Below are 13,167 nucleotides of genomic sequence, written 5' to 3'. Positions count from 1 at the left end.
CAAGGATGAAAATTGAAAATGGTGGTTCTTAACGTTTCGCTGCAACTGCCTACTTCCTGAAGAGTCGGCCATTTCAGTTCCACGGGCAATTTATATTCCGACCTCCCCGGCGAAAAACATCAACGGTTCCGCCACGCTGACGGAAAAATGCAGACTCGAAGATTGGAAACCGGAATAGGACGGAGCATTAGGCGGGGAAACTTCTCTTTTTTTCGTTCGAAATTGCGGATAGCTTGAGACATTAAGCGGTAACGCACCATTGACCCCTTCCGGAGAAAAAAATTTAAATGCGAGCGCCGTAATCCCATCTTCCCGAAATCCGTTACAAAGAGGGCGTGGCCGGAGAATCGAGAAATCACGATTTAATATGCGCGGAAAACTTCGAAGGAGAAGAAAATAGAGGCAGAGAGACGTACAGTCAATTGATTAGGGCAAAAAGATTTTCCAAGATAGCGAACATTTCCTTATTCAGAAACTTTGCTCAAAGTGATTTTTGGTAGTGGAGGAAAGGCTGCCTTGTTCATCGTGGTTTCTATGAAATCAGAAATAAAAGTAGACGTGAAAACGGACAATAAAACCAAAGCTATTGGATGGTTAGGTAAACTAAAGTGCCGCTGGAAACTTCGGCAACTTAAGAAGCAGTTGGCAGTAAAAACACGGACACAACGGAGAAGGCTCAGAGGAGTGATCTAGAAGACTTGGGATACAACGATAAGGATCACTTGGGCAACCGCACGGAGGCTTCACCTGGCAACAAACAGATCCTTTCGGAACAGCCTTCCTTCCCCTCCATTAACAAAAAAATCCAATCGAAATACACCCACCCACCGCACAACGCAGAAAGCCATCCTTCCCACAACTCCGTCAGACGTCTCCAGGAACTTCTTGGCCTCTTTTTTTTCCCTACCCCATCATCCGCACACAACCCCCTAACGCCACTTTTTTAACTTCAACCCTCTCTCGAACCCACCCGCCGACTCGAGCCCCGCCAACCCCGAGAAAAACAACGAAGGGGTGGAAGAGAAGCACACGATTGAGGAGGAACCCTAACCATTTCATCCATCGCCCCACGCAAGCGTTTGGACAGCCACTCCCCGCCCCCGCAAGTACGAAGATACTGGTCCAAACGGGAGCGCGCGAAAGGAACAAGACATATAGTCCCGGAAGGACGGAGCGGAACACGAAGATCGTTCGATGCATCGATTGACCGAGACCATTTATGTCGGCTCGGGTGATATATAACAGAGTTTAAAGTCTATTGCCTTGACAACTTAATTTTAGAAGTTTCTTGAAAAACAATAAAAATGACAAGCGGCATATATAAAAAAATTGTCCAAATGTATACTTAACAATTTATTTATTTTATATATATATGCAACAAAACTCAAAGGGAAGCTAAAATATAAAATTAGCGTAAGGAAACATTTATTAATGCGACAAAACACGAAAAAAAATTTATATCCACTTGTCATGAACGTAAATAGAATTATGTATCTTCCTCTCCTCTCGACAGCGAAAAAAAATAATTATTTCATCTCCTCTGGATGAAACCATGAACCACTGACGAAGGCATTAAATTTGGGGTAAGCATGAGACACTTCTTACATACCAACAATCGGTTAACCCTAAAGGGTTCTTCGCTCATTCCCCACTGCCTCGTATTTACATGCTGAAGTCGATAAAGCTTTACGCACTTCGTAAGGTTTGGGCGTAAAAATACGAGAAAACCTTGATCACTTGAGGTTCGCTGGCGGTATGGGGCACGGGGAGTACGGCTAGGAGAAATAACGCCCTGAGAGTTACGACAGCTTTCAAAGGGGAAGGGAGTCAGGGCCCTCCCTTCCCGTGAGGTTTTTAAGGGCGGTATAATATATCAAGTGTAAACTTTAACTCGGTCGGGGGAAGGGTGCGTGTCTTGGCGTCGTAAAAGTGGTGAAAGAAAGTGTTGCATCTCTCGGATTTTCGTTGCAGGAAGTGAAAGACGAGGCGGGAGAGGGAAGGAGGAGGAAGGAAGGCATTGAAACGGAGATGCAAAGGGTGAGGCTATATTTTCATCGAGAGGAAGCGATTTTTTTTCTTTAAAGGGCTGGCGCCAAGATGGGACACGGTGGAGTCGATCAAAAAAAAATAGACCCGTAGGTGAGTTCAGTTCGTGTTACGATGCTCGTAAGAGCAGGTGCACAACATTACCCATTTACATGAATGAAACAAAAGTAAATAAAGTGAAGAAATACATTGCCATTGTATTATTTTATATGGAATTTGATTTTTACACCGGACCCGAGTTTGAACTAAAAAACCTAAGCAATTAAGGAGGGTAACGTAAGGTCTGTCAATAATTAAAAATCACGATATAGACAGTGTGAATGAATGGAATGTAATAATAATAACTAAAGTCAATGAAACAAAGTATGAAATGAGAAAATGTCTCCACGATCATAGGTAATATTTTCCATCCACCACATTCAGTTTGAGCTACGCGAGGGCACAAATTAAATACATTAAGACTCAATTTAAAAAAATATCGAGGCGAATCGGAGCTGAGCAATGCAGAAAGGAAATACAAGTTAGATGACTCGCTAATGTTGAAGGACATGTGTTTTGAAGGCTGGGAAGAAGAATTGAGGCACACAAGAAGAAGATTCGTATAACGGTGTGAAGGAGGAAGTTTCAGAGGTAGGCCAGCCTATCTCAGGTCGTGTTCCTGGGGCCAGCTGCTAAGCACATGGCAAATGCAAGGGCTGCCCCTCGGGAAAGGGGACGCGAAGGATGGGAGTGGGTAGGCGGAGAGTTGACGCCAAGGTACGGGAAGGAAGTCCCGGCCTAAGAAATAGAAACTTAGGATGTAGGGGGGATTAGAATTCACTATGTCACCAGAGCGGAAATTCTGAAAAACTTAGAACGAGTTAGGTATCAGGGAAGCAATGGCTGCACAGAGTTCACACTGTAAGATGAGACAGGATATAAAAAAGACCGAATTTTTATTAAATATTGTAAATTTATCATTAGTTGATGGTGGACAGTGCTTGAAATTCGTAGTAGTAGGCCAGCAATGAACACAAGTGAAATGAAAAATGAATTTTTGAATGTCAAAGTAAGTGAAACGAGGAAAGCAATCCAATATGACGAGTAACGCAGTTGCATTTGACAACAAAGAAATGCTTTGAAAAATATATTTCGTGCCTATCCACAAAACCCGTTTCGGAAAAACCTACGTGACTAATGACTGCTAAGTAGGCGGTGGTGAATGATACCTGGAAACGTACGCCAGGGATAAAACTCCAAGAGCACAGGTAATTCCTCAAAAGCATGCCTGCCGTATGTTCCTCGGGGATTTTCGTTGGTGAAGAAAGAAAAAAAGGGTTTTTATGACGGCTGCACCCTTGAAGAGGTGTGCTTGGAATTTCTTTCCAGCTAACAAAGGCAAAAGATCATCGGCAGGTAAGGGGGCGGGAGAGAAGGCGGCACACACAGAAGTGTGTATGAGTCGAGGGAAAGGTGAGAAAGGGGTTGCTTTCCTCCGGAGAAGCGCGTTGACAACCAGAAAGAATCGCCCGCATGACTGCCGGCAGTCCCTCTTGCTACGGCTTTTTCACGGGTGTTTTAGCATCGACTCGATGAATACCAGTATCGAATGGCCGTGATCGAATATATATGAATTCCTACTAGGGGGATGGTAATCAATGAAAGGTGATATCCCGCGGTAAACTATTTTCGATGCCCAACAATTTTGGAAACTTATCGATTTCATTTCTTTTCGATTTTTCATTATATATAATCCCCGATAGCTGACTACCATCGCCTATACATCGATATTACCACACACTTGACAGTATTTGATATTCGATGGACACCAATTACCAAATACTTGCCAAGATTGTTGCAATTTTCCGTAGGAGTTCGCATTTTAATTTGACCGATCGATTATTAATTGATCGATTAAATTATTGATCCGCCATATATTTACATTAATCTTCGCAGTCAATGGAAAAATCCATCGATGTTGGTTTCCATTTACACTCCTATAGACATTACTTCCTTTGGACACATATGCCTGAGGAAAACGGTAACCAAGGAGGTAGAAAGGCGTCGGGTGGAAGTTGTGGTCAGGGGCAAGGGGGGGGGAGGGGACACAAGGTGTTCGGGCGACACATGCAGAAGTAGAGGGGAGGCGGAAGACGGACCTCTGTTATACTGGGGCTGAGAGAAAACAGCGGGGTTGGGGGGTTAAAAAAAATGACGCGCGACAGGAGCGCGCGGATACGGTTCCACGTCGTAGATATACGCGTAGGGATTCCCCCATTGGGACCTCCCCCCACTCCAGTCAATCGAGAGGGGGTTGGGAGAGGGAGGAAAAGGGAGACGATAATTAAGGAATCACTCGCTCGTTATAATCGTCACCACGCGTCCCACGGGTATTAAAACATACGAAGGCGCAAAAGCGCCACGCTTCCCGGAACAAAAAAAGACGCTCTTGGTTCTAAGACTGATGCGGTCGCATCAAAGTGGATTTTGCCGACCGCTGTGGCCTTTGAAAAAAATATATATATGAGGGTTGGGACATAAAACTTGGATTAAGTAAATCGCTTTATCCGGGGAAAATAATAGAAATGACCGAGGAAAAAAAATATATGTACTCACCATTATCAGACGCCGACCCGTTGAGAGCCTCCACGATGAGAGAGTACGTTCCCTGCAAAGATAGAAGAGAAAGTATAAAAATAAGTATAAAAATACAGAACTAGGAAAAAAGGATAAGTTTACAAACAATCGTAATAAGTAAAATGAACATAAAATGTAATGTATAAACACGGTATAAAATATCAAATTATATTTATACCCACTGTGAATTATGCTCGCTGACTATAATTTTAATTTAGATTTAAGTATAATAAAAAAATGCACGTCCACGATTACAAATTTCACATTCAACGGGCAGAAAAACTAATCACCACGTCATCAAATCAATCTGTATCAACCTTTTAGACAAAAATTGTGTGCTATGACTAACATATCTCCAAAATGATTTCATTCACACCTAGAAACCTTTTCACCGTATAACTACACCTCCTGACGTGAGAGGGAAATTGATTCACTTAAAAATAATTGATCCAAAGACGTTTTTCCTAGACAATCGCGCATACATCCGGTGCGGGCGCGCGAGGCTCCAACGGGGGCTCATTTCACAGATGAGCGGTTGTGAGAACGAACGGTTCGTGGCAGTGATACGAATCGCGTGGATCGAATCTGCGTAATGAATCGAAGAACGAAATTCCCATCGTCGCATCACGCACACGACGCGGGCGGGATCTCCCTGAACCGCGCTTTTGCTCACGGCAAGGAACTCTTCCAGCATAAATAGCGAAATAAAGGGGACTCCAGCGCGCGGGGCTCATGCCAACCGACAGAGGACTTTGAAGAAGGAAGCGGCACCTACCCAAACCCCATTCCGCGATGAATAATCTCACGCCTGCGCCTCGTTCCTTGGGAAACGAGCAAGAAAAGGCCACACGCAGACAATCAAGCTAGTTCCATCACGGGAGAGTTCTCATTGGCTACCTCTTTTAAAGGGATTCTCCCACCCGTTTTAATATCTACCACAATAGAATTCCACTCACTCTTTTGATGTTCGTTAAACTCAACCTTTTACCACCCATATCGTACCTCTGGGACTTCCTAGTTTTTAAGGAAAATCACGTAAGATAATAATAATCTCTTTCGAAGAGGAGGATTGTCGCATGATCAAGAAATGAACTATTTTACCACGAATCTTTCACGATTGTACTGAGCTTCGTAATAACGGTCGTTTTGGGTAAACTGGGCCACGGAAGTGGCAGCCATGAGGCCTATGACCTTAATCTTGGAGACAGTGTCACTGAAAATCAGATGAGTTGATAGGGAACGAGATTAAATTAATCACAAAGCCGTTTCTGAGTTTATCGCAGCGATGTTGAACGCAAGAACCAAGTAGACAGGTCACTTCAGCGCCAACAAATTATAAATTAGGGAATAATTATAGTAAGACTTTTTTCTTCCACGGTTCTCAACGACTGTCAACCCGTGGAAAGTCATGCATTACACCCAGCAAACTTGTTAGTGCAGTAAGTTCGTCGTAATTAATTCGAAAGGATACAGCAAAGCCACGCTCAGAATGGAGAACAAAAAGACTGGAGACAGAGGCAAAAAAGGAGTGTGTAGGAAGGTGGAAGAGGATCAGCTCTCGACACTGGACCACCCCGAACTCGCCCATCGCCCGATACCTGCCTGGGAACCTTTATCAACGACAACAGTCTTCAGGGGATCGCTTTATCAAACGCGCGCCGAGGCATAAAGAGAAACTGCTCCTGGGGTATAGGGGGGTTCTGGAGACGGGTCGAGGAGATTGAACCTTACGAAGAAAAAGTAAACAATGCGGTAACCAACTATGCAAAGATAATAGGAATCCATTCCGACTTCACATATATCCTGAGAGAACTTAGAGAGAAGGGATATTCACTTTTTTACCAAGCCAACGCGGCAGTACAGTTGCTAACGAGGATTGTTGGTTGTTACTCGTAAAATCCTACAAGAATGAAATAAAAAGTAGTTCCTTTTTCTTAAAAGGTAGTCACTTTTCCAGAATTGTGGAAAATTTCAACAACTTTTTATTACAATATGTCGAATTTCCCATTATATCACGCCTGAATCGGTAGAGCTTAATCCTACAAGAGGAAGATAGGGACACTATCTATCTACCTAGGTGAAATGAATTTCTATTGGTAGCGAATATACGAATTTAAATACATATATGTACTTCACCTAAAATAAGCTCTGAATATCACGTTCATATGCTGTGCAATTTGGAGGGGAGCCTTTCTTCCTATAGCGCAGACGGACAACCCCATCAGAGAAGAAACAAGGAAACCCACGAAATTGGGGATGAGGTCCTCCATGGAGTCGCTAAGCAACCGGTTTAGGCACATCGTCACTTCCGGGGGAAGGAGCGCAGTAAAAACAACGGCGAAGAATCCACAGGACGTGAAAAGATTGCGGAGGAGAATAGTTATTGGCTTTCCGACAGAATAGGACGACGGAGGATGGACCCGGCTCTTGCGGGTAGGTTTTTTCATGGTAATACTTGGGATGACAATACGCGAATCACGGAAGGGCCGATGGAACGATTTTTCTGTTACCATAAAACAACAATGTCATGGCGGTCAAATTACGATAAAATATAAACATTATTGAAGGAAGAATTGTAAATTTATTAAGGAGCGGTCCTGTCCGATAATTAACGGCGGATGATCATCAAATTAGGTTTTAAGTAATACTTATCTCAATAAATTATCAAAAATAATCAAATTGAATGTCTTTCATGCAGTCGATATCCATAGCATATCGACCACGAAACCGCGGGTCCAATACCGCGAAACATTTTTCCCGCTGAGTGAAACCATGATGGGACATCATTTCGCGGTCGACGCATTAGTCCTATCGTGACATTGAGAAGGCAATTGCGGCCTCTGAATTTGCCGCGGCTGGCTAATCGACGGAACGCAGCTGACAAGGATGGACGAGAGAAATAAATGTGGTAGGTACGCGGGCGGAAGCGAAAGTGATATTGGAGCATGACAAATAAAAAGGATCATGAATGCATGCTCAGATGAAAAAAAAACTTTCGAAGAAAATGTACAGTCGTATAACAGCTTGTGAACAAAGAGAAAACAGGGAAACAGATTTCTTGACATTTTTGTACCTTTTACGTTTCTGACTATCATTGGTAAATCTATTTATCAGCTGGTACAGTGAAAAGCCGGGAAAACAACAAATAAAAATCTCAAATAAAACAAAGAAAAGAGGGAAAATTACTCGGGTAATCGTATCGGTACAGCCCATCTTCAAGAGCAACAGAGAACATGACAGATGCCTACTTAGCAATTATTGGAAAACCACTCGCACTTATCGCTGAGTAGTAGTTACCGCGGACACGAAAGTTGTTCAATAAGAGGGGGAAGTTCTTTTTTATAACTCGGAAGATGTGCTGCGAGTTGTTAAGGACAAGAGTAATAGGAAACGAGCAATCGGTAAGGGGTGAAAACAAGAAAGAAAAATGCAGATTCTGAAGCAGTAAGAAATTGAGCAACGAACGAGGAAGGATAATGAAAAACGGCCTGAGAAAAATACAGCCGGATAAGAGTATCAAGGATGAAGTTTGTGTTGTCACCTGGTTAATTACGGTGTCGGCTAGTCCATCAACTATAAAGTTAAGGCAATTTCCAACAACTTCACGGTTTCTCTAAAATAGTGATGTGTTAAGACATAAAAAGACACTTGTTATAATCCTTCAGTCCGTTCCACCTCCTAAGCCGCCTAATCACATCTTCATCTCACGCTGGAAAATCATGTCACTAGCGACGCGGAGGGAAGCAGATATCAAGGAGTGAAGACAGGGTTTGAGCGGTGGGAAATAGGCAAGAGACGTGCGTCGGCATTTTCCATTGTTCACGCGTTTTCGAAACGCCCCGACAAGGCGGTTGTCGGGATTATTAAAAGCTCCCGTCTGCCGAGAGAGTCGAGTGGAATACACTTCGACAGTGGATGCATTCCGAGAAGTAGAGAGACTGAAAGGGAGAGGTCTCGGGATACAAATTAGAGCCGGCGAGCTTTTCGAGTGTTAAAAGAGGAATAAGATAGGGCGGAAGAAGGGAGAAAGAGACATCTTGATTCGAACAATGGTGTCATCCAGTTGACGGTTTGACGACAAAACCAACCGGGAGAAGCGTCCACCACTTTCACGACTGGAATAAATCCGAAGAGTTGGAACAACTTAACGAGAACCCTGGGGAGACAATCAAAGCTAGGCGAGAGGAATGATTCGAGACTGTTACGCAGCCATGTGAGAAGAAAAGAGTTTCTTCGACTCAATTTGTCAGTTACGAGAAACCGTTACACACGTGTGTTGAGTCCAAATGACAAAGTTTTGATTGAACGGCAGGCAATTTCGGATATCAATGGGTCACGACACGAACTAAACTACCCTTAATCGTAAACCTGAATTAATATCAATGAGATGAGGACTACACAACTGCCATAGGACCAGGACACCTAAGGCCTATGGACTAAGAAAAATAAGAGGCAAGAAATAGAAGTAGGCACTGTACTGCGGCAGTTACAACGATGCAGCGTACCCTCCATAGAAAACAAAAAACGCAAGGGAATAGGGAAGTCGAATTTAAATCAAAACCATTTAACCACAGCAGGTACATGTACGCTAGACAAGATAAAAACGTATTTTCAACAAAGCGACGTAGGAAGCGAAATACCCCAAAGCACATAGACCACAGTCCACCAATTCTACACCCAAGTCATCGTGCTCATGTGATAAATATCCGAAAAAAATAATCAGAAAACGTCGGGCACAGAAACCTCTTACGACTCAAACGTATATTTCATCCGAGCGACCGAATCCACCCACTATATACACCGCTTCCAACTCCTTCCGTCTAGTGGGAGTAGGGAGCGGACCAGCGAGTCAGGGGAAGGGGGAGGAGGAGGAAACGGGGGAAAATGAATAAAAATAAAAAGTAAGAGCCTCGAAAAATCTGACTGCCCACCCCTTCCACCAAAAGAGCATCCTTTCACCCTACCGCGCTTGTTCAAGAAGAGAGAAATACGGGTTTTTACAGCCTCCACACAAAAAATTTTCTAACTTCATTTTACACGTTTGAAGCTTCCACCGTCACACTAATTTCTTAAGGGCTTTCAAGATACCGTTCACTACATAACTATGCAAACAATGGTGGACTCGCTCTATGATGCGATTCATCGAAACTATCTTTGATGTGTTTAGCAATAGAAGGCCGGAGGCCTCATTATAATTGGTCGACGGTATACTTTTTGGTTACAGTTCACAATTTTGGATTGATCACGATCCACGATAACCATGTAAAACCAAAGGCAGCATCTTCGAACATTAATATTGATGCAAAAGGGTTAAAAAGTATTTGACTGTGAACGACCTATACTTTGATGACCTTTAATAATCGGCAATCGATATACCGATACCCGGCAATCGACATATCAATATCGATCAACGATCGTAAAAATTATCGATTATCTTCGACTTTTGAAAAACAAAAAATATCGATTATCATCGACTTCCGATACATATGTTACGATATTTACCATCTCGATTTTTCTTCAGCATCGAATCTCAAGGGCCAGTATCGACCAATCGAGCAATCCTAATCGAGGGAGACGCCCGCGTTAATACACATGACAGAGAGCGGCCGGCCTCATCCCGAGCAAACGCACACAGCTACAAAACACGTACACACGCCTCCACCGGTGAAGAAGAGGTGAAATAAAAAAAATCCAAACTGCCCCCCCACCCCTCCCACGAAGCCAATTAACGATAAGCTCGCCCACCAACCCCTCCCCCCCGACCATCGCCCCGCCACCCTACTACTCCCCCACAACCCCCCCCCCAGATATTTTTTTCTCCTGTTTTACACACCTTTCAGACTTTCCCACGCCGAGCAAGCAAGCAAGCTCTCCTCCTGGAAGAGAGGACTGGAAGGTCGGGGTAGCAAGCGGCGAGGGATGAGGAGGAGGAATCAGTAGGAGGGGGCGGGGAGGGGCAGAGGCAGGAGTGAGAGAGAGAGGAAAAGGAAAACGCCGGACCCCGAAAAACAAAAACGAAGCGGCGGAGGAGGAGGATGAAGACGGAGAGGGAAGAAAAGAAGATTGTGGATGCGTGGAGGGGGAGGAAGTTTACTGAGGTTTTGGGGGGGCGTAGGATAAGTGCAGTGAGCTAAAGAGGCGTAGCCACGGTGTTGAATTGTGGTGGATTCCGTCCAATACAAAAAAACGGAACAGATTCTTAAATCGTATTTTTAAACAATAACAATATTAAAATTACTATCCAAAAAAACTACCCCACGAAATTATATATTCTCGAACTAACCAAATATATTTATCCCACGATAACAACAAGTGTACCAGCGGAAGAACGAAGACAACAACTTTGGGCTAACCTAAAATATCTACACAAAATAAAACACCGTATCGTATTTTATTTCATCGTATACACCGCACGTACTTAGCCTTTTATCCATAAGCATCTTGGAAGGAGATCAGATCTATTCCATACGCACTACGCTAAATGACAAAATACGGGAATTGATTACATAATAGACACTCTAACGGTATAAGCAGAAGGGAAGGAATAATCGCTTTATATCTATCCGCCCCGAGTAATTTGCTGATATTCGCCCTCTGGACCAAAACTACTCGGGCCGGAAAAACGTAATGGAGGACTAACTGGAGACCGGATAAGAGGGAATTCTACAGCGCGAAGGAAGGAGAGAGGGAGGGGGTTGAGAAAGGGGGTGGTGGCGATGGTCTGAAGCGAAGGAAGGTAGAGGAGAGAAAAAATTAAGAGGGTCGACCTTCTATCCACCTTAAACCTCCTCCTGGCCGCCGCCACTCCCCCACAACGCGGCTCATGAAGAGGGGGCGGAGGAGGGAGGGAGGGGGACGGAAGGGGGTGGTGGTGCCTTGGGGTGTGGGAGGGGCAGAGGGTGGGGAGGTAGGTAGGAAACCGGTCCAAGCTTCCGTACACACACTCTCGAGGGAAACGGATTCTCCCTCGAGGCTATGGGCACGCAAGTAAGGACTTAAGGGCAGGTTTGCTCGATGGTCGACTATGGACATCGAGATTCGATAAATGAAAACAATAAGTAGGGCCCACCGTGTCGATGAAGATGATTCAGTATTCTCATGATGCATTATCAACAGGGGAAATCATTTATGACCAGCAACAAATATCCGATGTCGCTGATCAATTAGGATAATCGATACTTGATTATGATATTCTTAACAGATTGGTAACAGGTCATCGACAAATTTAATCGATTCTCGATTATCAACAATGGCCAGGGCCTCTATATGTTAAACAATGACAATCCGTTGGCAATCCAAAAATTAAACCACAACTATTATATCACCGTTAAGGGCATATTGAAATAATGAATCGACATTGAGGATTTAAAATGGTTATATTTCAGGATGAGGGAATTAAAAGAGACAGAAGGAGCGAAGATGCAGAGAAGATTAACAACGATAATAATTACGGCTCTTAAATTATTAACCTATACATTCATATATAGAAAAACATATTCAATCATACCGGAAACGGGCGTAGAAAAAAAAATTCGAGTAAATAAAGGGCAAGGCTGAGAAGAGGAAAAAAATCACATCGAAAACTCAAGATCAAGGTCTGAAAGTATCTTTTTTTTAGATCAGATTCCCTTCAAAATCTGGGAAGGCGGCACAACGATTACTTAGCAGCCTTTAAGGACGGGGGAAGAGGGGGGGGAATGGACGAAATGAAAGTAAGAGGATTAGATCCTGAGGCGAGATGGAAAGAAAAACGAAGGGCTGGAAAAGATTAAACACACGGAAAACTTGAAAAGATTAGATACGGGGGAGGCGACGCAGGCTCACGAGGCAGAAAACATTTCTAACAGGTTCGGAGTTATAAACGTTGTAGGGGGAGGAGTTCTAGGAGAGAGGCGTGGATACTGGAGATGAAAATAGCAGCACGGGATCTCGTGAAGAGGAAATGAAAAACTCAACACGGGAGTGATTTCTGGCCGAGGAAGACGGGAAATGCGAGAGGGAGAGGAAGTTGACAGGAGGAGGGAACTACAAAGGGCCCTTGGGGCCAAGGAGGGTCCACACAGATTTGGTAGCGTGGGAGGATGAGCCACCTGTAACAGGAAGGACTAACCCCTCGAGGAAACAAAGTTTTACCATCACTTTAAGAGATTTAAGCCGAAGCCATAATAAGTCAGGAAGATGACAGGGGCACCGCCGGATGAGTCAAAACTACCACATTCAGTCAACGAACGGTTCTATGATGTATCTATCAATTACGGATGAATTTAGACTTATAGGCCCACTTATTCAAGCTTTTATGGCTCCATAAAGTTTGATACTCATCAGATAATTCCATAAGCTATGAGGGAAGCCGTAAACTTAGCATGTGATGAATACACGATTTTAATAGTTAATACAACAAGCACAGGAATTTCAGTGGATATAGTACGTGTCATTTTGTGCAGCTCAATTGAAACATCTACTTCTAATTATAATAAAATTTTGTCCTTGCACAGAGGTTTTAAT

The 13,167-nt window shown here is 43.7% G+C and overlaps 1 protein-coding gene across 1 annotated transcript in view; it reads right to left on the bottom strand.

The window, feature by feature from the left end:
- The window catches only part of LOC124157277 (delta-like protein B), a 94,796-nt gene that overhangs the window by 42,663 nt on the left and 38,966 nt on the right, over nt 1-13,167 (bottom strand). The window contains exon 3 of the mRNA XM_046531866.1: nt 4,642-4,693. Coding sequence (XP_046387822.1) covers nt 4,642-4,693 — 52 coding nt within the window. The remainder of the gene's footprint in view (nt 1-4,641; nt 4,694-13,167) is intronic.

This window comes from Ischnura elegans, chromosome 4 (assembly GCF_921293095.1).
Source record: "Ischnura elegans chromosome 4, ioIscEleg1.1, whole genome shotgun sequence".
NCBI classification, from domain to species: domain Eukaryota; kingdom Metazoa; phylum Arthropoda; class Insecta; order Odonata; family Coenagrionidae; genus Ischnura; species Ischnura elegans.
This window is presented reverse-complemented; position numbering and strand designations above follow the sequence as displayed.